General features: G+C 41.9%; 1 protein-coding gene across 1 annotated transcript; it reads left to right on the top strand.

Annotated features, from left to right (window-relative positions):
- Positions 1–3710: 3710 nt before the first annotated feature.
- LOC137098009 (COP9 signalosome complex subunit 3) lies at positions 3711–24494 on the top strand. Its single transcript, XM_067473663.1, has 12 exons — positions 3711–3872; positions 11032–11161; positions 11461–11573; positions 11662–11711; positions 13764–13856; positions 14770–14949; positions 16123–16263; positions 20617–20790; positions 21088–21174; positions 21540–21653; positions 23086–23166; positions 24144–24494. The coding sequence occupies exons 1-12, from the start codon at positions 3818–3820 to the stop codon at positions 24195–24197; spliced, it is 1272 nt and encodes a 423-aa protein (XP_067329764.1). The 5' UTR covers positions 3711–3817; the 3' UTR covers positions 24198–24494.
- Positions 24495–25353: the final 859 nt, after the last annotated feature.

Raw genomic sequence — 25353 nt, 5'->3', positions numbered from 1 at the left:
TAGCCGGAATCAGTGCGTTACTGTGAGTTTTCCAAGCTGTCTGGCCATATTCCCGAAGCATTCTCTCCTGATGTTTCGTCCACATCTATGGCAGGCATCCTCAGAGGTTGTGAGGTCTGTTGGAAACTTGTTGTTATTTCTATTTCGCCTTAAGAAATAGACAAGCAATGTATTATCAAAGGGTTTCACAGCCGGAATCACTGGGTTGCTGTGAGTTTTCTGGACTGCCTGGCCATGTTCCAGAAGCATTCGCTCCTGACATTTCACCCACATCTACGGCAGGCATCCTCAAAGGTTGTGAGGTCTGTTGGAAACTTGTTATTTCTATTTCGCCTTAAGAAACAGACAAGCAATGTATTATCAAAGGATTTCATAGCCGGAATCACTGGGATGCTGTGAGTTTTCCAAGCTGTCTGGCCATGTTCCAGAAGCATTCTCTCCTGACATTTCACCCGCATCTATGGCAGGCATCCTCAGAGGTTGTGAGGTCTGTTGGAAACTAGGCAAGTGAGATTCATATATGTGTGGAATGATGTCCAGGGTGGGAGAAAGAACTCTTGCCTGCTTGAGGCAGGTGTGAATGTTGCAATTGGCCACATTGCTTAGCATTGAATGGCCTTGCAGGTTCAAAGCCTGGCTGCTTCCTTCCTGGAGGAATCCAGAGGACAAGGACAAGGTGTCAGCTGCTATCATGCAGCATGTCACTTCTGGATGCCTCTGCTCTACATCTGTGGTTCTCAACCTGTGGGTCCCCAGATGTTTTGGCCTTCAACTCACAGAAATCCTAACAGCTGGTAAACTGGCTGGGATTTCTGGGAGTTGTAGGCCAAAACACCTGGGGACTCACAGGTTGAGAACCACTGCTCTACATCATTGGAGAAATTATACTGTTTAACTGGTATTGCGCACCTGACATCCGTCTGTAATGAAAGGACCAAGGCACTGACATCTCTAGCCCGTCCTCTGCTTGGATATCAGCCAGCAAGACAATGCCTCAAATCAAGAAACAGCTTCCTAAGACTTGGCCACGGTAGTCCACGCTCTGATTACATCCCACATAGATTACTGCAACGCACTCTACGTGGGGTTGCCCTTGAGGACTGCCCGGAAGCTTCAGATGGTCCAGCGCTCGGCAGCCAGGTTGTTAACGGGAGCAGCACTCAGGGAGCATACCACTCCTCTGTTGAGCCAGCTTCACTAGCTGCCAATCTGCTACCGGGCACAATTCAAGGTGCTGGCGTTAGCCTATAAAGCCCTAAACGGTTCCGGCCCTACTTACCTCTCAGAACGCATCTCCACCTATGAACCGACTAGGACATTAAGATCGTCTGGGGAGGCCCTGCTCTCGGTCCCGCCTGCGTCACAGGCGTGTTTGGCAGGGACGAGGGACAGGGTCTTCTCGGTGGTGGCCCCTCGGCTATAGAATGCCTTACCTGTAGACACCAGACAGGCCCCTTCGCTGTTGGCGTTCTGGAGGAAGGTTAAGACTTGGCTTTACGAACAAGCGTTTGGCTAAACAGTGCAACTGAACACAGGAAGACGGTAAAATCAAACATAGGAAAATGATACAAGGATTATGAGAACGGATTCTGATTTGTTATTGAGGCGTTATGATATGATAATGACTGTTTTGATTTTGTCTGTTGTGTATGATGTGTTTTAATTGCTCATGATATTGTTGTGATAACCTGTATTGTGTAAACCGCATTGAGTCGCCTAATTAGGCTGAAAAATGCGGTATAGAAATAAAGCAAATAAATAAATAAAATAAGATCTACAGAGATATTTGCAGGAACACCTCAGCAAGCGAGAGTCCAAAAGTGGCAGGCTAAAAATCAGTGGCTAAGATCGGATGAGAAACTCCCTCCTGGGCACACAGAAGACTGCGTTAATTAATTAATTAATTAATATCCAATAAATATTTAGTTGGGCTTGGCCTCACGTAAGCTGCCCTGAGTCCCCGTCGAGGAGATGGAGGCAGGGTATACATAAAGTTTATTATTATTAAATATTATTTTAAGTAGAGGCTGCATGTCTATCTATCGGGAGGGCTTGGATGGTGTCTTCCTGCTATTATAATATATTGTCGAAGGCTTTCATGGCTGGAATCACTAGGTTCTTGTGGGTTTTTTCAGGCTATAGGGCCATGTTCTAGAGGCATTTCTCCTGACGTTTCGCCTGCATCTATGGCAAGCATCCTCAGAGGTAGTGAGGTCTGTTGGAATTAGGACAATGGGTTTATATATCTGTGGAATGGCTGGGGTGGGGCAAAGAGCTCTTCTCTGCTGGAGCTAAGTGTGAATGTTTCAACTGACCACCTTCATTAGCATTTGAAGGCCTGGCTGAGCCTGGGAAAACCTTTTGTTGAGAGGTGTTAAGATGTGCCTGGTTGTTTCCTCTCTGTTGTTTTGCTGTTGTAATTTTAGAGTTTTTTAATACTGGTAGCCAGATTTTGTTCATTTTCATGGTCTCTTCCTTTCTGTTGAAATTTTCCACATGCTTGTGGATTTCAATGGCTTCTCTGTGTAGTCTGACATGGTGGTTGTTGGTGTGGTCCAGCATTTCTGTGTTCTCAAATAATATGCTGTGTCCAGGCTGGTTCATCAGGTGCTTTGCTATGGCTGACTTCTCTGGCTGAAGTAGTCTGCAGTGCCTTTCATGTTCCTTGATGCGTGTCTGGGCAATGCTGCGTTTGGTGGTCCCTCTGTAGACTTGTCCACAGCTGCATGGTATACGGTAGACTCCTGCAGAGGCGAGAGGATCCCTCTTGTCCTTTGCTGAACGGAGCAATTGTTGGATTTTCTTGGTGGGTTTGTAGATTGTTTGTATGTTGTGTTTCCTCATCAGCTTCCCTATGCGGTCTAAAATTACAAGTCTAAAATTACAACAGCAAAACAGCAGAGAGGAAACAACCAGGCACATCTAATCACCTCTCAACAAAAGATTGCCCCAGACACCAAAAAGCCACACCAAACAACTGCCAGGCCATCAAATGCTAATCAAGGTGGTCAGTTGAAACATTCACACCTAGCTCCAGCAGACAAGAGTCCTTTGTCCCACCCTGGTCATTCCACAGATATATAAACCCTCTTTTTCCTAATTCTAACAGACCTCACTACCTCTGAGGATGCTTGCCATAGATGCAGGCGAAACGTCAGGAGAGAATGCCTCTAGAACATGGCCATACAGCCCGGAAAAAACCCACAAGAACTTATTATTATAATAATTATTATTATCATCATCCTAATATGGAAAAGGGCCATAGTTACATAATTGCATTTCCAATTTGATCCTGACACGATGAATAAATAAATAAATCAGGCTCTAATTGCATTTTGTGGTTATTATTGTTATTATTATTGCTGGAGCTACTGTTTTGGTAGGCCTTAGGACAGGCATGGGCCAACTTGGGCCCCCCAGGTGTTTTGGACTTCAACTCCCACAATTCCTAACAGCCTCAGGCCCTTTCCTTTTCCCCCTCAGCCGCTTAAGCGGCTGAGGGGGGAAAGGAAGGGGCCTGAGGCTGTTAGGAATTGTGGGAGTTGAAGTCCAAAACACCCGGAGGGCCCAAGTTGGCCCATGCCTGCCTTTGGGCCTTGAGGGAGGCCGTTGCCATGGCGACGGCGCTGTCAAAAGGCGTCGGCGGCGGGAAGTGACGCCACCACGCAGGGGCGCGGGCCCTGATTGGCTGCGCCTGGCGGGCGGCGTCATCGAGGCTGCGTCGGCCGCCAGAGAGGGAGAGTCAGTGCCTGCGGCGAGGCGGGTGCTGCTCTCGCCGCGCTGCTGCTGCTGCCCGGGCGCCGCTTCGGCCTCCAAGATGGCGTCGGCCCTGGAGCAGTTCGTCAACAGCGTCAGGCAGCTCTCGGCCCAAGGTCAGTGCCGCCTCAGCGCCTCCTTCGGGGATGGGAAAGGCCGGGGATTCAGGCGGGCGCGCTAGGCCGCAGCCAGGCTTGACAGCGAGATGGGCAGCTTCACACCCCAGATAAGGATTCCCCTCAATTTCTAGCATCGCAGAGAGGGAGCCTCTTTAAGAAATACGTGTAATAAATATAATTAATATAATATAATGTTATTACTATCCTAATTTTATTGTCGAAGGCTTTCATGGCCGGAATCACTGGGTTGTTGTAGGTTTTTCCGGGCTATAGGGCCATGTTCTGGAGGTATTCTCTCCTGACGTTTCGCCTGCATCTATGGCAAGCATCCTCAGAGGTAGTGAGGTCTGTTGGAAGTAGGAAAAAGGGTTTATATATCTCTGGAATGACCAGGGTGAGACAAAGGACTCTTGTCTGCTGGAGCTAGGTGTGAATATTTCAACTGACCACCTTGATTAGCATTTGGTGGCCTTGCAGTGCCTGGGGCAATCTTTTGTGGAGAGGTGATTAGATGAACAAAACTTGGCTATCAGTATTAAAAAAAAACTCTAAAATTACAACAGCAAAACAACAGAGAGGAAAAAATCTGGGACATCTAATCACCTCTCAACAAAAGATTGCCCCAGGCACTGCCAGGCCATCAAATGCTAATCAAGGTGGTCAGTTAAAACATTCACACCTAGCTCCAGCAGACAAGAGACCTTTGTCTCACCCTGGTCATTCCACAGATATATAAACCCTTTTTCCTAGTTCCAACAGACCTCACTACCTCTGAGAATGCTTGCCATAGATGCAGGCGAAACATCAGGAGAGAATACGTCTAGAACATGGCCATATAGCCCGAAAAAACCTACAACAACCCAGTGATTCTGGCCATGAAAGCCTTTGACAATAATTTATTTATTTATTTATTTACAACATTTATATGCTGCCCTCCTCACTCCGAAGGAGACTCAAAGCAGCTTGCAAGTTATATATACATACAATATATTATATTATTAGCATAGTACAATATAGGAATTGTGGGAGTTGAAGTCCAAAACACCCGGAGGGCCTAAGTTGGCCCATGCCTGCCCTAAGGCCTACCAAAACAGTAGCTGCAGCAGCAATACTAATAATAATAACAACAACCATAAAATGCAATTAGAGCCTGATTTATTTATTCATCATATCAGGAGCAAATTGAAAATACAGTTATAATGTAACTATAGCCCTTTCAGTATTAGGATGATGATAATAATAATAAGAATAGCAGGAAGAGTAGAAATACCACACTGGCAACGAAGATCCGCATAGTTAAAGCAATGGTATTCCCCATAGTCACCTACCTGAGCAAAGGAAGATAGATGCTTTTGAACTGTGGTGCTGGAGGAAAGTGCTGAGAGTGCCTTGGACCACAAGAAGATCCAACCAGTCCATCCTCCGGGAAATAAAGCCTGACTGCTCATTGGAGGGAAGGATAGTAGAGGCAAAGATGAAGTACTTTGGCCACATCATGAGAAGAAAGGAGAGCTTAGAGAAGACAATGATGCTGGGGGAAAAGGAAGGAAAAAGGAAGAGAGGCCGAACAAGGGCAAGATGGATGGATGGCATCCTTGAAGTGACTGGATTGAGATTGAAGGAGCTGGGGGTGGGGACAGCCGACAGGGAGCTCTGGCGTGGGCTGGTCCATGAGGTCACGAAGAGTCAGAAACAACTGAATGAATGAACAACAAACACAATATGCATATTAAATATTATATTGTACTATACCATTATATTGTAATATTATTTGTAATATTACATGTAATATAAATATATAATTATAATATTATTAGTAGTAGTAGTATTAAATTGCATTACATTGTAATATTATATGTATATAAAATATATTATATTATTAGCATAGCACAGGAGACAAGGTGGAACTGTCCCCTGGCCCCCCCTCTCTTCACTCTGGCCCAGAGCAGCAATTGGTGCTGGGGGGAGGGGTCCCCAGCTGATGACATAATAATAATAGCAGCATAATAATAACATACAATTATTATCGATTAAATCATAAAGCTGGAAGAGACCTTGTGGGTCACCCAGTCCAACTCCCTGCCAAGAAGCAGGAAAATTGCATTCAAAGCACCCCCAACAAATGCCTCTAGAACATCATCATCATTTAATAACTTATTAATCACCCTCCATCCGAGAATGCTCCAGGCGATTTACAGCTAAATTACAAAAGATAAAATACATACATACAAAAATTAACAGAGATCGAATGCTCTAGTAAAAAGCCAGGTCTTAAGTGCGAGAGTAAAAGGCCCTAAGTCACACATGGCTCTCATGTAGGGCAGCAAGGAATTCCACAAGGCAGGGGCAGAAGTAGAAAAAGCCATGCGTCCGGTCCTTTCCAAGTGCACTTCTCTAGGACCTGGTATATGGAGTAAGTCACGTTGGGCTGGTCGTTGCGACCTCCGATGATGGGAGAAGGAGAGGCGGTCCCTAAGGTACGATGGACCCTGGCCGTAAAGAGTTTTAAAGGTCAGAACTAGCATCTTATACAGGCCACGGTACTCAGTTGGAAGCCAATGTAAATGTTGCAGCACTGGTGTTAAATGGCATTTCATGGGCATTCTTGTGAGTAGCCTGGCTGCCGCATTCTGAACAATACGATGCTTTCAGGTCGTAGACATCGGAAGGCCCACATACAGGGCGTTGCAATAGTCCAGCCTAGACGTGACCGTGGCATAAATGACAGTTGCCAGAGCCTCGTCAGATAGGTAGGGTGCCAGTTGCCTCGCTTGTTGTAGATGGAAAAAGGCCTGTTTGCTGGCAGCAGCGACCTGAGCTTCCATTGTCAGCTGTGAATCCAGGATGACACCTAAGCTCTTAACAGTGGTCGATGGAGATAGGGCGGCACCATTGAAGGTAGGTAATGGAGGAGTCAGACCTGCCGGGCGGCCATGCCAGAGAATCTCAGTCTTCGCCAGGTTCACCTTCAGTCTGCTAGCATGTAGCCAGTTTGACAGAGCTTCCAGACATAGGGTGAAATTGTCCATATAGCCATATAGCCCGAAAAAACCTACAGCAACCCAGTGATTCCGGCCATGAAAGCTTTCGACAACACATCCAGCCTCTGTTTAAAGCCCTCAAAGAAGGAGCCTCCACCAGACTCCAGGGCAGAGAGTTCTGCTGCTGAACAGCTCTCACAGTCAGGAAGTTCTTCCTAAGGTGCAGATGAAATCTCCTTTCTTGTAGTTTGAAGCGATTGTTCCACATCTTATTCTCCAAGGCAGCAGAAAACAAGTCTGCTCCCTCCTCCTTATGACTTCCTCTCACATGGCTAACATATCTCCTCTCAGCCTTCTCTTCTTCAGAGTAAACATGCCCAGCTCTTTAGGCCGCTCCTCATAGGGCTTGTTCTCCAGACCCTTGATCATTTTAGTCGCCCTCCTCTGACACATTCCATATCATAAAACACGACATCATTTAACATTAAAACATGGAATTAAAAACAAATCAATATAAACATTAAAATCACACAGTCCAACATAAAAACTCAACAACAAACATCATATAACAAAATAGACTACACACTATATAAACCACATATAACAAATCAATAAATTAAGTCAATATACCATTAAAAATTCCTTGGCCGTTATCCATTAAATAATAATAATAATAGTAATAATAATCAGAAAAACAACAATAGTAATAAATCTTTATTTATATCCTGCTTTTCTCCCCAAAGCGGGACCCGAAGTGGCTCACAACATAATACAATACAAATTAAATAATATTTAACATAAAGACATCAATATAAGACAAAAATCACTTGAAGAATCTCACATATCCAACTTTAACTCATCCATCATTTTGTATTATCCAACACAGTCCAGGGTGGGAGAAAGAAAGAACCCTTGTCTGTTTTGGTGCTAAATTTGTAAATACAGTAATTACTACATAGCGTTACCAGGTATTGAACTGCTTTTTTCTGTCGATTTGTTGTGAAACATAATGTTTTGATGCTTAATTTGTAAAATCATAACGTAATTTGACGTTTAATAGGCTTTTCCTTAGTCCCCCCACCCCTTATTATCCAACATTTTCACTTATCCAACATTCTGCCAGCCCGTTTATGTTGGATAAGTGAGGCTCTACTGTAATAAGGTAAAAGTAAAGGTTTCCCCTTTACATTAAGTCTAGTCGAGTCCAACTCTGGAGGGTGGTGCTCTTCTTTATTTCTAAGCAGAAGAGCGGGCGTTGTCTGTAGACACCTCCAAGGTCATGTGGCCGGCATGACTGCATGGAGCGCCGTTACCTTCCTGCAGAACCTATTGTTCTATTCACATTGGCATGTTTTTGAACTGCTAGATTGGCGTAAGCTGGGGCTAACAGTGGAAGCTCACTCTGCTCCTCAGATTCAAACCACCAACCTTTCAGTCAGCAAGCTCAGCAGTTGAACCCTCTGCACCACCGGGTTCATTTCCATTAATAATACATTATTATTAATAATAATAATAACCATAACAACAATGTTATTCTTACACCCCATCACCCTCTCCCCGAAGGGACTTGGGGCGGCTTGCATGGGACCAAATGTCCATAAGACAATAAACAAACAATCCATCAAACAAAAACACAATTCAAACAAGAACATAGTCCATTTAAGCATTTGTCCAGTTAAAAACAAAGTAAATAGACATAAAAGTATAAAATATTAGCATTAAAACTCCATCCAGTCAATACTCAAATCCAGATCCAGGAACCAGGGCTACTAAAATGGGCAGGACCCGGCTATCAAAAAGGCTCGGCATGGAAAAGTGCAAACTGCAAACTATAGGGCTGTGGAATTGGGCGGGGTAAAGAGAACAAAGTACTGCCTGGTTAACTAGGGACCCGGCATTTATAAATGTTGCCAATCATTCTTGAATGCTTGCTGAAACATCCAAGTTTTCAACTCCCTGCAAAAAGTGGATAGTGTGGGGGGTTGCCTAATCTCCCTGGGGAGGGAATTTCAAAGTCGAGGGGCCATCACCGAGAAGGCCCACTCCTTCATCCCCACCAACCATGCTTGTGATGATGGTGGGAGCGAGAGAAGAGCCTCCCTGGCGTATTTGAAAAGGCAAGGGGATACAAGAAGAATCACAATTCTTCTTGAAGTTCAACAGTGACGAATGCAAGATACTCCACTTTGGCAGGAAAAACGAAATGCAAAGATACAGAATGGGGGGTGCCTGGCTTGAGAGCAGTACGTGTGAAAAAGATCTTGGAGTCCTCGTGGACAACAAGTTAAACATGAGCCAACAATTGGCAAAAAAAGCCAATGGGATTTTGGCCTGCATCAATAGGAGCCTAGTGTCTAGATCTAGGGAAGTCATGCTACCCCTCTATTCCGCTTTGGTTAGACCACACCTGGAATATTGTGTCCAATTCTGGGCACCACAATTCAAGAGAGATATTGACAAGCTGGAATGTGTCCAGAGGAGAGTGACTAAAATGATAAAGGGTCTGGAGAACAAGCCCTATGAGGAGCGGCTTAAGGAACTGGGCATGTTTAGCCTGAAGAAGAGAAGGCTGAGAGGGGATATGATAGCCATGTATAAATATGTGAGAGGAAGCCACAGGGAGGAGGAGGGAGCAAGCTTGTTTTCTGCTTCCTTGGAGACTAGGACGCTGAACAATGGCTTCAAACTACAAGAGAGGAGATTCCATCTGAACACGAGGAAGAACTTCCTGACTGTGAGAGCCGTTCAGCAGTGGAACTCTCTGCCCCGGAGTGTGGTGGAGGCTCCTTCTTTGGAAGCTTTTAAACAGAGGCTGGATGGCCATCTGTCAGGGGTGATTTGAATGCAATATTCCTGCTTCTTGGCAGGGGGTTGGACTGGATGGCCCATGAGGTCTCTTCCAACTCTTTGATTCTATGATTCTATGATTCTATCTTAGAGCCCGTGCTGGTTCATAGTTATTAAGCATTTAAAACATTTAAAACCAATTACAATTATTGTGGAGACTCATCAATTAAATAGTATATTTTGCTTCATTTGAATTCATTTGTCAAAAGCATGCTTGAACAGGTAAGTCTTCAACTTGTTCTTGAAAGATAACAGGGAAGGATGGGGCAGTTTGAATCTCAATAGGCCTGGGGTGGCTACCAAGGAGGCCCTCTCTCGTTGCCACCAATCGTATTTGTGAGAACGAGAGAAGAGTCTGGAAGATATGAATGATCAGGCAGCTTGGTAAGAGGAGACGCAGACAGATGTAAGTTGGGCCTGAACCATTTAGGGCTTTAAGGGTCAAAACCAGCACCTTGAATCGGGCTCGGGAACATATTGGCAGCCAGTGTAACAGGGAGTGGTATGTTCCCTGGGTCCAGCACCTGTTAATAGCTGGACTCCAGATCTCTAAACTAACATCATATAACCAAATGAACATCTTACAACCAAAAACAAAATCATATAACCAAATAAACAGATTACACTCTACATAAACCATATGTAACAAATTAATAAATTAAGACAAATTAATAAATTGACCCTCAGACCACTGAGATTATCCATTAAAACAGTCTAGTATTATAATTAATATATTAGTATTGTTATGTTACAATATTATTAGTACATTATATATTGTATTATTATTAGTATTACATTGTATTACATTACAATATTATTAATATTATATGTATATACAATATATTATATTAAAATAGCAAAAATTAGAATTATACATTTTTCTGTTGTTTTTGTTTTTAATGTTGGTTTATAATAATTTATCATAATAATTTGAGTCTCCTTCGTGGAGAAAAGAAGCGGGGTATAAATAAACATCATCATAATAGCTTATTAAAATGACAGTTTACACATTTAAAACATAACACAATGTTTTTTTAAATTAAGCTATAATTTGAGTCTGTTGTGGGAGAAGAAGCAGGGTATAAATAAACATAGTAATAATAATGTATTAAAACTATAGCTTTAACATTTAAAACATAACACAATGTTTTTTAAAATTAATGTATAATTTGAGTGTTCTTTGTGGAGAGAAGATCATTACAATAGACTCCAAATATTGTCAGTCTTGGAAAATGTATATTCAAGCACCCCACTGAAGGTTTGTGACTAGCCTTTATTTTATCATTGTCTGAATCTGAATGTAATGTCACCTTTCCCGATTGTTTTAGGGCAAATGACTCAGCTTTGCGAACTAATCAACAAAAGTGGAGAACTGCTAGCAAAGAATCTCTCTCACTTGGATACCGTGCTTGGTGCTCTCGATGTGCAAGAACACTCTCTTGGGGTCCTTGCCGTTTTGTAAGTCATGTTTTTCCAAAAGTTTTCATCCTAAATGTCTCTAGATTGTGCTAAATTTCAGGGGGATGCCTTGCATCTTTTTCACAATCCCTTATTTTTTAAATGCTCACGTTTCTCTTTGAATTGTGATTCTTCTTGTATCCCCTTGCCTTTTCAAATCTGTAAGTCACGCTTGCTTTCCGAAGTGAAAGCTTTCCTCCTTTGCTCTGTGGCTTGTCACATGCCTCACTGCCCAATTGAGGCCTTAATGCACATCAACAAATGCACATCAAGCCTGTGTTTCTGTCCTTGTTTTTTAGGTTTGTGAAGTTTTCTATGCCCAGCGTCCCGGACTTTGAAACATTGTTCTCACAGGTCCAGCTTTTTATCAGCACTTGTAACGGGGAGCACATCCGATATGCCACAGACACTTGTGAGTTCATTCTGCCCTCTTGCATGTTCTCAAATTTTAGTGAGTTTTCTTCTGTGGAGTTTCTCATTTCTTTTCTTCTTCTCTCTAGTTGCTGGCTTGTGTCACCAATTGACAAATGCTCTTGTGGAACGGAAGCAGGTCAGTAAGTACAAGTTTGGTCCCCTTCCACACTGGATCTGATCCCAGATTATCCGGCAGTGCAGACTCATATAATCCAGTTTAAAGCAGATAATCTGGGATCAGATCCTGGGTTATAGGGTAGTGTAGAAGGGACCTTGGTGTTTAGATTATGGCCTCATCTAAACCACCATAGAATCCAATTTATGAATCCAGGGGTGAATAATATTTTTTAATAATTGGCATTGAACTTCAGTATATTTTACCAATTTGTGCTGACATTGTGAAATTTGAAGAGATCCTACAGGGCGGTTATAGATGCTGTATAGTTGCAAATCTGGCAGTATTATGTCCAGCACAAGCATAATTCTTGGTCAAAATTTCAAGTCCGTATCTTTGTTTGTATGGAAATTGTTGCAATCTGAATATAAGTCAAAATTTATCACGATGAGTTGCAACGCATTTTCATGCACATTTTGAGTCAATTTGTTTGACTACATTTTGCATCCATAATGTTAAAATTGATTTCATTGGAATCAGCAGAAAAAAACTGTACAGGATTTCAATTTACTAGCCATTCTTATACATTTTATTAAACCCCCAAAATGGCATTTTGTTAAGTGTTATGTGCATGCTGACTGACTACCCTTCAGATAAGGGGGTCTAAATCAGCAACTATTGCAGTTAGAGACCTCAAATTTTGGAAAACTTAGTATAACACCTGACTGGCACGACAGCTAAAATTTGAACAATATTGGATACATGATGGTGGGAAGGTTTAGACTGCTTGGCATGGAATGACCCTAGTCATTGAACAGGAATACTTCATTTAAAGGAATGCATGAATTCTTGGGCCCCTGCATGGAGAAGATCGTGAAATGCTGACAGGGCATAGGGAAAGGCAGAATTACTCAACACCTTCTCTTCCTCAGTCTTTTCCCTGTCAAAATGGAGCGGGCTAGGCAATAGGGAATATCCAACCCAAAATAGGAAAAGAAGTAGTCCAGAAATATCTGGCTGCTCTAAACAAACTGAAGTCTGTAGGGCCAGATGAACTAAATCCAAGAGTATTGAAGGAACTAGCAGAAGTCATTTTATAATCTCTGGCAATAATCTTTGATAATTTTTGGAGAACAGGAGAAGTCCCAGCAAATGTTGTCTCTTTCATTATGAAGGGAAAAAAGAGGACCCAAATAATTACCATCTAGTCAGCCTGACATCAATGTCAGGAAAGGTTATGGAGCAGATCATTAAGGAGGCAGTCTGCAATCACTTAGAAAAGAATGCTGGGGTCACTAAAAGTCAACATGGCTTTCTCAAAAACAAGTCATGCCAGACTCATCTCTTTTTTGATAGAGCTACACGCTTGATAGATGCAGGGAATGCTGTGGATGTAGCATATCTTCATTTCAGAAGGCCTTCAACAAGATCCCCCTCGATCTTCTTGCAAGCAAGCTAGTCAATTGTGGGCTTGACAATACTACTGTTAGGTGGATCTGTAATTGGTTAAGCGACCAAACCCAAAGGATGCTTTCCGCCAATGATTCCTCTTCATCCTGGAAAGAAGTGACTAGTGGAGTACTGTTCAACATATTTATTAATGAGTAAAGGATGAGGGTTTAGAGGGCATGCTTATCAAAGTTGCAGATGACACCAAATTAGGAGGGATAGATAATACTCTACAGGGCAGGATCAGACTTCAAAATGACCTTAGCAGATTGGAGAATTGGGCCCAAACTAAAAAATGAATGTAAGATACTACACTTAGGCAGATAAAATAAAGTGCAAAGGTACAGAATGAGTGATGCTTGATTTGACGACAGAGTTACATGGGGAAAGACATTGGAAAGAGGAGTTTCAATAGAATCAGAGTTCATAGGAGTTCCTTTGGAAGGGGCATTATAATTACAGAATTCTCCAATGTCTGGGGAATGGTAGTATACAACATTGGTTTTGGATATCACGCAGGTGTCTTGGGGTCCTTGGCCTTGACGGATCAGTAGATGTCTTCTTAAAATTTTAAGTGTGGCCTTTAAAGGAATTTTAAGAAGAGACCTTGTTTGTTTCTCACAGCCCTTGCGAGGAATTGGAATTCTCAGGCAAGCCATAGACAAAATGCAGATGAATACCAACCAGCTGACCTCAATACATGCAGATCTATGCCAGGTAAGGAATTTATAGGCTGACCTTTGGGTACCAGGTTGGGCTTTAAAGTAATAAGCAATGGAATGATTTTAGTATTGGTGTGAAGTAGTGTTTTCTAAAGGTGGCAATAATCAATATGGCCACCATGTTTTGAATTAATTGAAATTTATGAACTGGGTCCAGAGGTAGCTGGGTGTGCACAGCATTGCGGAAGTCTATCCTTGAGTTTACTATCTTTTTTAGATCCTTCATTTTCCCCTTTAACTTGTAGAGCTGCTTTCTAAAATTAGCTGTTCCCTGAATCATCCTGGCAGTTGGACGCTGTGGCATAAGTCCCCTCCATCTCGCTTTTGCGTCATATCTTTGACTCAGAATGCAGTGGGAAAGCATTGCAGGTGGCCTTTAGCTGGTAATCTAAGCTGCCTCACTTGTGGCTCTCAGTGGCTTCGTGAATCGGCATTAGATTACTTCATTACCTTGAGGAAGATCAATCTGCCTCTTTTTTAATCAGATAAGAGATGTAATTAAAAGGTTGAGAGTGCTCTTGTGCCAGTAAAGAAACAAACTGTTCTGGAAAGCTAACAGTTTTCAGACTTATAATTGGACATGGAAGCAGGCAGTGGGAAGACAAGGTTACACTAAGCCAATTGAGAAATCATGAATGTTCTTTCCAAAACAATAGTTTGTATAACAATATTTAGAAAACCAAAGTCTGCCTTCTGACACTAGCTCCTACTCTGTTTCAGGGGAATCTTAGTTAGAATTATTTCAAATTAGGAGGACAGAACGTGGACAGTTCCTGTCTTTTTCTTCTGGCTGTTATAATTATCACAAGTTGTGTTTTGGTCTGATACGTGATTGAAGCTTTTCTTCTCCTTTGGGTGCGAAAGTGGTGGCTCTCCTGAACCCTAACCCTGGCCTGTTTTGTTTTTAGCTCTGTTTGTTAGCCAAATGCTTTAAGCCTGCCCTCCCGTATCTAGATGTGGACATGATGGATATCTGTAAAGAGAATGGGGCATACGATGCAAAGCACTTTCTATGTTACTACTACTATGGCGGAATGATATACACTGGGCTCAAGAACTTTGAACGAGCACTCTACTTCTATGAACAGGTAGGGTTTCCTTCTCTCTGGGGTGAAAGAGAGTTCCTTCTTTTTTCTTTTAATGCTGTAGGAAGAGTCTAATAACAATCTATAATTATTATCATATATATATTAACGTATAATAATATGTTTATATAATAATAACAATACAGTCATTTAAAAATATTTGCAGAACTTTAGCTTTTCAGGCCTTTCATACCTTTTTTCCAGTTAATTTTTATTTAAGCTTTTAATTATATTATTTACAGTTCATTTCCTCTGGTATATAAATATATTTAAAATGCGCCACATAGCCATAAACATGTATAAAACATAAATGTACAACTCTTTTTTACTGTATCTTATCCTTTTATACATTTTATTTTATTGACTCCCTGTAGTCGCTCCAGAATAATTAAATAAAAACTAGAAACCATCCTTAACTATATACTTTGTTTTATATGAGATGTTCCCTTTAGATTTCTTAATAAATAAAGCAGAAATATAAAAAGTGTTTTTAAAATTGTTAGAACCTGTAAAGACCCTATCCTTTTTTTAAAAAAAAAATAAAACAATAAAAATTGTTGGGTTGTAAAATATCCGGGCGTCCCCTGGGCAGCATCCTTGCAGACAGCCAATTCTCTCACACCAGAAGCGACTTGCAGTTTCTCAAGCCGCTCCTGACATGAAAAAAAATATAGAGAGTTAACTGAGAAATACAGGAATGACTTAATAAAATGGGACCAAGATCTTGATTATAACATAAATTTAGCAAAAAATGTGGAGGCTTAAAATTTAGTCAAGCAACTGAGACTATTGAGAACCCAGACCCTTCATATCTGGGGAAATAACTACAAGGAAAATCATGTTTTTTTGGTGCTTCTAGTAGCTCATTGGAGGGAAGGATAGTAGAGGCAAAGATGAACTACTTTGGCCACATCATGAGAAGAAAGGAAAGCTTAGAGAAGACAATTATGCCGGGGGAAATGGAAGGAAAAAAGGAAGAGGGCCGACCAAGGGCAAGATGGATGGATGGCATCCTTGAAGTGACTGGATTGACCTTGAAGGAGCTGGGGGTGGTGACGGCCGACAGGGAGCTCTGGCGTGGGCTGGTACATGAGGTCACGAAGAGTCTGAAACGACTGAATAAATGAACAAGTAGCGCTTATCTCCTTCTGCCTCCCTTTTCTTCTTCTGCTTTAGGCTATTACTACTCCTGCCATGGCGGTCAGCCACATTATGCTGGAATCTTACAAAAAATATATCCTAGTTTCGTTGATACTACTTGGCAAAGTGCAGCAGCTGCCGAAGTACACTTCCCAGATAGTGGGTCGGTTTGTGAAGGTAGGATTCCGGAAATCCTGTCATGTGTGGTTTGCTGGTGGTGTCCCATGTTTTCAGATGGGCTCGTGAAACTCTGTCTTAAAAGTTTTATTGACCTGTTTCCTTTAGAGATAGTTTGCCATTGCCTTCCTCTAACGGAGCAGGAGTCGAACCCTGTCTGTCCTTTACAAGTCTCGTTCAAAGGAAGTTGGAAATTGGCCAGTGCCTTCCTCTGAAGCCGACAAGTGGGCTTATTTACAAAAGGCCCTCCCCATAAATGTACAGCAGAGTAACTTATTAGCAGCTGCGTGACCCAGCACCAGTAGCCCAAAGTGATAAAAAGAACAAAAACACAGAGAACAATGTTATCTTTTCCATAGGAGGCTTTGCTTTGTAGTAAAATACTATGGTTGCACTATTTACAACGACAAGATTTCCATAACACAAATAAATAAATACATCGTAGCTTTACACACAGCAGTCTTCACACTGGAGCTTTCTCACACAAGGCTTCTCTCACACAGAGGGTCACCTCACACTCCTCAGGACGACACTAGCTTTAGTCCACTGACTCTGACAGGCTTTGGCCTACTCATTCTCCTCAAGATTTTTTATTTATTTATTTATTTATTATTTAAACTTATATGCCGCCACTCCCCTGGGGCTTGGAGCGGCTTACAAGAATGGCTAAAAACAAAATTTAAAAGCAATTTAACAATTTAAAAACAGCAATATCAAACATTAAAAGCCTGTCGATGACACTAGCTTTGGCCCACTGACTCTAACAGGCTTCAGCCTATTCACTCTCCTCAGGACAACCCTAGCTTTGGTCCACTGACTAACAGGCTTCGGCCTACTCACTCTCCTCAGGATAACACTAACTTTGGCCCACTGACTCTTAACAGGCTTCGGCCTATTCACTCTCCTCAGGATGACACTAGCTTTGGCCCACTGACTCTATTTATTTATTTATTATTTATTTGTAACTTTTATACACTGGTCTTCTCAACCTCCGCAGAGGAACTAAGGCTAACAGCAGAAAATCAATACACAAACACAACTAAAAACATAATAACATCATAATAAGTTAAATACAAACAAAATAAATACATACAGCCAAATCGCCAAAATAAAATCACTCTAACAGGCTTTGGCCTACTCACACTCCACAGGATGACACTAGCTTTGGCCCACTGACTCTAACAGGCTTCGACCTAATAATTCTTTCAATGCTTGACTCACATTTTTTTAATTAAAAAAATTATTTTTTTTATCTTGAAATGTGTGAATCTCAAGAAGGGGTTTTGCTGATAAGCCAAAGACAAAAAATAGAAGAAATGATAACAAAAGCAGGATTGCAATATGCAAACACCATCCAAACCCCCATAACGGTGGATTTTATTAAGCAAGAAGAAGATATAAAATGTGTAAAGCTGTATCATTCATTAATAGGAAGTCTATTATATATTGTATATTGCATACACTGTGGGAATATTAAGGAGAAGAGTTGCTAAACCAAAAGCAAGCGATTGGCAGAGATTACAAAGATTGATTAGATCAGTGGTTCTCAACCTTTCTAATGCCGTGACCCCTAAATACAGTTCCTCGTGTTGTGGTGACCCCTAACCATAAAATGATTTTCGTTCCTACTTATTTTACTACTTATTATTTAATTATTTAATATTAAATTCAATTATTCATCAAGTGCCCTGCTATGGTTGACTTCTCTGGTTGAATCAGTCTGCAGTGTTCTTTAATTCGTGTTTTGGGAAATGCTGCGTTTGGCGGTCCCTGTACATGCTATATGGTAGACTCCTGCAGAAGTCCTGCAGGTCCTCTCACTTCTGCAGGAGTCTACCGGATACCCTATAGCTGTGGACAAGTCTCAATAGGGACCCCCAAACGCTGCACCCAAACCTGAATCAAGGAACATGAAAGGCACTGCAGATTACTTCAACCAGAGAAGTCAGGCATAGCAGAGCACTTGATGAACCAACCTGGACACAGCATATTATTTGAAAACACATAAATGCTCGGCTACTCTAACAACCACCATGTCAGACTACACAGAGAAGCCACTGAAATCCACATGAAGTACATGGACAATTTCAACAGAAAGGAGGAAACCATGAAAATGAACAATATCTGGCTACCAGTATTAAAAACTCTAAAATCAGGACAGTAAATAAAGAACAACACTCTGAACTGGGGAATTCCAGGCATGAAACAATCAGGGCCAGCTAGCATCTCCCAACAAAGAATTACTCCAGGCAGGAATCTTCCACACCTTGAAGCTGCAAAGCTTTGCAATGCTAATCAAGGTGATTAGTTCCAACATTCACAGTTGCCTCCAACAGACAATCATTATTTCTCCCATCCTGGACATTCCACCGATATATAAACCTCCCTTGCCTAGTTTCCAACAGATCCCAACAATCTCTGAGGATGCCTGCCATAGATGTGGGCTGAACGTCAGGAGAGAATGCTTCTGGAACATGTCCATACAGCCCGGAAAACTCACAGCAACCCAGTAATATAAATATCTGATATGTAGGATGTATTTTCATTGTTACAAATTGAATATAATTAAAGCATAGCAATGAATCACAAGAACAATATGTTTGGGGGAGTATGGGCAATGGTTGATGTGATTTGCAGTACCTTCAACCAATTCTGCTCTGACTTCCACAGACCACTGAGACCCCCAGGAATTACAGAACTGGACCAAACTTGGCACACAGAACTGCCATGACGAACAGAATATACTGGAGTGGTTTGGGAAGAATTGACAGTGATTTAGGGGAGATGTAGTTTGCCTACATCTGGAGAGTACTGTGACCCCAAACAGCTATGGATCTGGACCAAACTTGGCACGAATATGCAATATGCCCAAATTTGAACACTGGTGGGGTTTGGGGAAAAAAGACTGTGACATTTGGGAGTTGGAGTTGATTAGATTTATAGTTCACCTACAATCAAAGAGGTTCTCACTGCATATTTGTGGCAAAGGCAGGCATGGGCAAACTTGGGCCCTCCAGGTATTTTGGACTTCAATTCCCACAATTCCTAACTGCCTACCAGCTGTCAGGAATTGTGGGAGTTGAAGTTCAAAACACCCGGAGGGCCCAAGTTTGCCCATGCCTGAGCTAAGGTCACCCGGAGAGGCACCCCCTCCTCCTCCCTCCCTCCCTCCCAAAAAAAAAACACAACACAACACAGAGGAGGAGGAAAAGGAGGCAGCGAAGCAGCTGGCATCCCCTGCAGCCAGTGCATCCTCCGTGCATGCCGGGTGCTGCTTGACTCCACTAATGCCACTGGGTCCAGCTCCCCAGCAGCACTGAGGGTCAGCCAAAGGCTGAGCAGCAGCCTTCCTTCCTCCCTCCTTTTGCTCCCTTCCTCCAACACACGGACGGCTGGCTGGCTGCAAACACCGGGGTTGTAAACCTGGGAAATGGGACGTGTTTAGGCAGTTTGGATTGGGGAGGGGAGGGAATGGCGAAAAGATGGAAGAAAGGAGGAAGCAAGGAAGAAAAAGGAATGAAGGAGAAAGGAGAGGGGAAGAAGAAAGGGAAGGAATTGAATGAGGGAAGGGAAAAAAGGAAGGCAGGCAGCCAGGGAGGGAGGGAGGAAGTAAATCCTGCGCCCTGGGAGAAAACAAAAAAGGGCATTTGTTGTCGGAAGGGGGGGGGGGAATTGGTAACTAAGTGAGGACAATGTTCCAAAGAAAACTTTGCCCAAACCCTGCACACACACACCCCGCCCCCCAAAACATACCCATCTGGGAAACAGACTGAGCATCAACACCTTCATTCTCTCCCTCCTCCTCCTCCTAGGGAGACCCTCCATTGCTGCACGTGGCTCCAGTTCCCGCGGCCTGTGGGGAGGAGCAGCGGGCCCTTCACTCCCCCCACCCCGCACTGAGTTTTCGTGCCAGAAGCTTGGACTGCCCCACAGCCTGCAGGGAAGGCAGGGGGAGTGCAGCGGTGGACCTCTTTGCTCCCTCCTCCCCCCTCCCCCCGTGCTGCTTTTTGGGCTCAGTTTGGTAGTTCGGTTCAGATCCAAACTGGCAGAGGGGCCCCGGCAGCCATTCCAGGGAGGTGGAGGGGGCGGGGCCTAAGGAGGCCATATTGCGACCCCTCGAAAATTGCCTCGCGACCCCTCTAGGGGTCGCGACCCCCAGGTTGAGAAACGCTGGATTAGATATTTAAAATGGACTAAAAATTATTGCCTGCAGTTTCCTGGAATTCACAGTGCTCTTTGATTGTGGGAGAACTACAGCTCCCATCATTCTGATCACCCCCCCCCCCAAAATAAAGCCCTCCCTAGTCCTTGTGTGACTGTGTGACTGAAACAGGCTTTGCGTTCCTATTGCAGCCCCTTAGCAACGCTTACCACGAATTAGCGCAGGTGTATGCAACCAATAAGCCCTCGGAGCTGCGGAATCTGGTGAACAAGCACAGTGAGACCTTCACCAGGGATAACAACATGGGCTTGGTCAAGCAGTGCTTGTCGTCTCTCTACAAGAAGAACATTCAAAGGCTAACGAAGGTGAGGCTCTTCGTGTTTTGGCACCTTTGGAGAGCAGTCTGCGCCGTGCAGCTATTCCTAGGTGTTCCTTTGTTCCCCTGGGGATATTGCGTATCTGCGGCATGAGAAATGGCCCTTGTTGAGAAATAGATGGGACTCATTCCTTGTTTGTCCCACAATGTGCCTTTTCCTATGCACCATCCATGCTCCTGGTAGCTCCGTTCAGTGTGCTCATCTCCTTGGGCTCGAGGGAAGGGTTTACAAAAAACAAATGGCATTTTAGAACTTTCATGGTTTTGCTCTGCTGCTTGGTTTCAGACTTTCTTAACCTTGTCTTTGCAAGACATGGCAAGTCGAGTGCAGTTGTCAGGGCCCCAGGAAGCAGAAAAATACGTCCTTCATATGGTAAGTGTGGTTGTTTTTATGGGACTCATTTTTAAAATGGCAGAATGGAATGTAAAGTCAAACCACTCTTTGATAGATACTGCACTTCAAGTATTTATGTTAAAAGCAATGGCTCAGTCCAGACACAATGGATCCTGGCTCATTGTGCTTACAGCATGTTCTAGTAAAATTTACTGTTAGTCTATAGACACTTTTGGCTCAGAGAGAAGAGCTGGTTTTCTTTTAAAAGTTGTCAGTTAGGATGAGTAAATGGAAAGGGGGCCCTGGTTGCAGGGGTGTGTTTGAAATTGGACCTTTGCTGTCTAGGCGAGGTTGCTAATGAAGGTTTTAGTATCAGAGATGCTTAAATCTTTCCCCCTCCACAGATAGAAGATGGTGAAATTTTTGCAAGTATTAACCAGAAAGATGGCATGGTCTGTTTCCATGATAATCCAGAGAAATATAACAACCCAGCAATGCTTCACAACATAGATCAAGAGGTAAAAGGATGTTTTATATTTTCTCTGTGCTTTATTTTCCATGAACTACTACAGAGTGCAGTGCCAGGCAGGGATTTGCTTGCTACAGTGGCAATATCATATCTGGTTGAAATTACAGAAAGTTTTAAATTACAGCTCAGTGTTAGTCAGAAAGGCAAGTCCTCGATTGAGTGGATCTTGTGCTGAGATTTAATTATTGTATATACTTGAATATCAGCTGAGCTTTTCAGCCTTTTTTAGGCTGAAAAAGCCCCCCTTGGCTTATACTCGAGTCAAAGTTATTTATTATTTCCCCCTGTTATTATTATTGTTATTATTACATTTACATTATTTTACTCTTTTATTTTATTACATTTATTATTGTACTCTATTTATTATTGTTATTATTACAATTATTTTACTCTATTTTATTACATTTATTATTTCCCTCTATTATTTTTATTACATTTATTATTGTACTCTATTTATTATTGTTATTATTACAATTATTTTACTCTATTTTTATTACATTTATTATTTCCCTCTATTATTATTACATTTACTATTTTAATCTATTATTACATTTATTATTTCCCTCTTATTTTTATTACATTTATTATTTCCCTCTATTATTATTATTATTATTATTATTATTATTATTATTATTATTAAAAAGATACATCAGCACATTTACATTGAAGAAGGTTAGAATAATGGTTTAATCAGAGTTGAACAGTCTTATCTTAAATTACAGTTTAATGTAAATATTCAAAAACATTTAACATCCTGATGCTTCTTAATGTAATTTTATTAGAATCTATTTTTATTTTGAAATTGACCAGTCGCTGCTGCATTTCCCATCCTCAACTTATACTCGAGTCAACATGTTTTCCCAGTTTTTTTGTGGTAAAACTAGGTGCCTCGGCTTACATTCAGGTCAGCTTATACTCGAGTATATACGGGTACATAAGATTGCAACCATCGGTGATGGGGAATGGCATCCAAGGAAGGGAGCAGGCTAGCAGAAGCAAAAGGCTCCAATCCTTAGTCCATCTTGTGAATAAAAAGGAAGCTTGTAAGGTGCCCACACTCCCAAATAACCTCCATAGGATGCTATTCGTACCATTCAACACATTAGGCATATGACAAATAGTCGCAGACAAATAGTGTCATAGCAAGAAGGTAGGCAGTCTTATGGGGCCATTTTTAAAATTAAAACTGGAAAATAAGAGCCTGTTCCCCCAAATAGAACTAAGCACAAAACAGGAGCTTGTGCAAAGTTTTGAAGTATAGGATGGGACCCAGATGCAAAAACGAAGCCAATGACTGACTTGCAAAACAAAGTGGTTTTAATTGAATTGAGGGAAGCGGGAGCTTTCAAACATTGGCAGAGTGTCTTAAGCTCAAAATCCCATCATTGTCTAACAATCCTGAGAAATGTGGATCTTCCTAGATGCTGAAATGTATAGAACTTGATGAAAGACTGAAAGCCATGGATCAGGAGATCACTGTGAACCCTCAATTTGTGCAGAAAGTAAGTGTTTATTATTATTATTATTATTATTATTATTATTATTATTATTATTATTCTGACACAAAAACACAGTATATCACAGCAAATGAGATCTCTATGCTGGATTCTGTATCACAAAATTACAAGTCAAACACTTCCCAAGCGTCTAGGACTGTGTGACGTATTTTTGAGTGATGTGCGCATATCCAAACAAGGTGGCCTTTTGCAGTTGACAGATAATGATTTTGTCAATGTTTATTGTTATTGTTATTATTAGATAAAAAACAAGATTAGTAAACAGTAAACAAGATCACTATGCTGGCTGCTGTATTGGATCACATGTCGGAAACTTCCAAAGTGTCTAGGACTGTGTTGTATTGGTGAATAATGCGTGCAGCTGACAGATGGTAATTTTGTCAGCGCCGATTATTTTTAAGTGGTGGCCAAGGTCTTTAGGCACTGCACCCAGTGTGCCGATCACCACTGGGACCACCTTGACTGGCTGGTGCCAGTCTTTGCAGTTCGATCTTTAAATCCTCATTATTATTATGTCAGTTTTTCCAGTTGCTTCTCATTAATCCTGCTGTTGCCTGGGACTGCAAAACCAACGATCCATATTACTATTACTATTATTTCCCAGGAGCTTGGATCTCTATGTTTGCCTTCATACTTTCTAAAATATCAGATATTATTCATTTTCCTCAGTACCAAAATACACATACAAATGATCTGCATAGTTAAATGTTACTTGTCAGAAGTATTGAAGTCATTAAAATATACTAAGGAGTTAATCTGAATTCTGAAACTGCATTACATGGCAGTGTAGATCCAGCCCAAGGGGCTTTCGGGGCTGAGTGGTAATTTGAACTCTAATCTTCCAGAGTCTTAATACTCAGAACTTAACACCGTGATGGCTCAGGCTCAGTTTGACTTATTCAGAAATGTATCTTTTTTTCTTTTTGGAAATTCACTGAACCCTTCTTCTTTTCCTTTTGTAGAGTATGGGCTCCCAAGAAGACGAATCAGGCAGCAAACCCTCCAGTTACTCTTGAAAATCCCATTCCGCTTGCTACTCTGTTCTAGAGCCAAAAACAAGCTAAAGAGAACCACCTTTTAGGATCTGAGTGTTTAAAAAGAAATATCCCTCTCAACCAAGCAAGAGGACTGACTTGACTGTTTCACCTGGACCTGGAGGAAATATATATATATATTTACATATATATAAATGATGTCTTTTCAGTACTGTATGGATTAAACAAAGAAAATGCTCTTCAAAGAAATGGAAAAAATATCTCATTCTGTTGTGGATTAACATTGTTTATGCATTAAATAATTTACTTTTTGTTTTATATGGCTGGAATGGGGCTGCTTCTCTAATGCTGCCTGTCAATTTCAACATGTTTTAGGCTGTTAGTCCGATGAAAAGCTATTCGGTGTAAAAGCATTTCTGCTTTATAAAATCTAGTCTTCTCAACCAAGATCCTTACTCCTCACCATTTTCAGCTACAATAAGGTCCCATAGCTTTTGATTTGGGGTTTATCTCTTTTTGCTATGCCCCCAGACCCTCTCTAAAATGTAAACTGGACATTTGAAATAAGTTTCCCAACTTTGCTATGGGTCATAGGAAAGCAGAATGCATTTATTTATTTATCGTATCAAGCAAATTGAGGGTACAGTTCTAATGTATTTAAAAACAAACTTAAAAATTTGGCATCATACTAAATGTCCTTTGACCAGTAGCTGGCCACTTGAAGTGCCTCTGCTGTCGCTGTAAGAAGGTCCTTCAATGTGTATGTGTCAGGGCTCAGACTGCACTGTAGTAAGTGGTCTGTGGTTTGCTCTTCTCCACACTCGCATGTCGCGGACTCTACTTTGTAGCCCCATTTCTTAATGTTGGCTCTGCCTTTCGTGGTGCCAGACCACAGTCTGTTCAGCGCCTTCCAGGTTGCCCATTCTTCTTTGTGCCCAGGAGGAAGTTTCTTATCCAGTATCAGCCATGGATTGAGGTTCCAGGTTTTAGCCTGCCACTTTTGGCCTCTCACTTGCTGAGGTTTTCCCACAAGTATCTTTGTAGATCTTAGTTATTTCTTGATTTAAGACATTGGTGTGCTGGCTGATATCCAAAGAGATGATGAACAGGAGATGTCACTGGCTTGGTTCTTCCATTATTGGCTGCTACCTCTCGCAGGTGGTGCAATACCAGTTAA

Source organism: Anolis sagrei, chromosome X (genome assembly GCF_037176765.1).
Source record: "Anolis sagrei isolate rAnoSag1 chromosome X, rAnoSag1.mat, whole genome shotgun sequence".
NCBI lineage: Eukaryota > Metazoa > Chordata > Lepidosauria > Squamata > Dactyloidae > Anolis > Anolis sagrei.
This window is presented reverse-complemented; position numbering and strand designations above follow the sequence as displayed.

Coding starts and splice junctions, on each gene's coding strand:
- LOC137098009 (XM_067473663.1), top strand. CDS start 3,818: ATGGCGTCGGCCCTGGAGCAGTTCGTCAACAGCGTCAGGCAGCTCTCG. Junction 14,950..16,122: donor CACTCTACTTCTATGAACAG/GTAGGGTTTCCT, acceptor CTTCTGCTTTAG/GCTATTACTACTCCTGCCAT. Junction 23,167..24,143: donor ACCCTCAATTTGTGCAGAAA/GTAAGTGTTTAT, acceptor TTCCTTTTGTAG/AGTATGGGCTCCCAAGAAGA.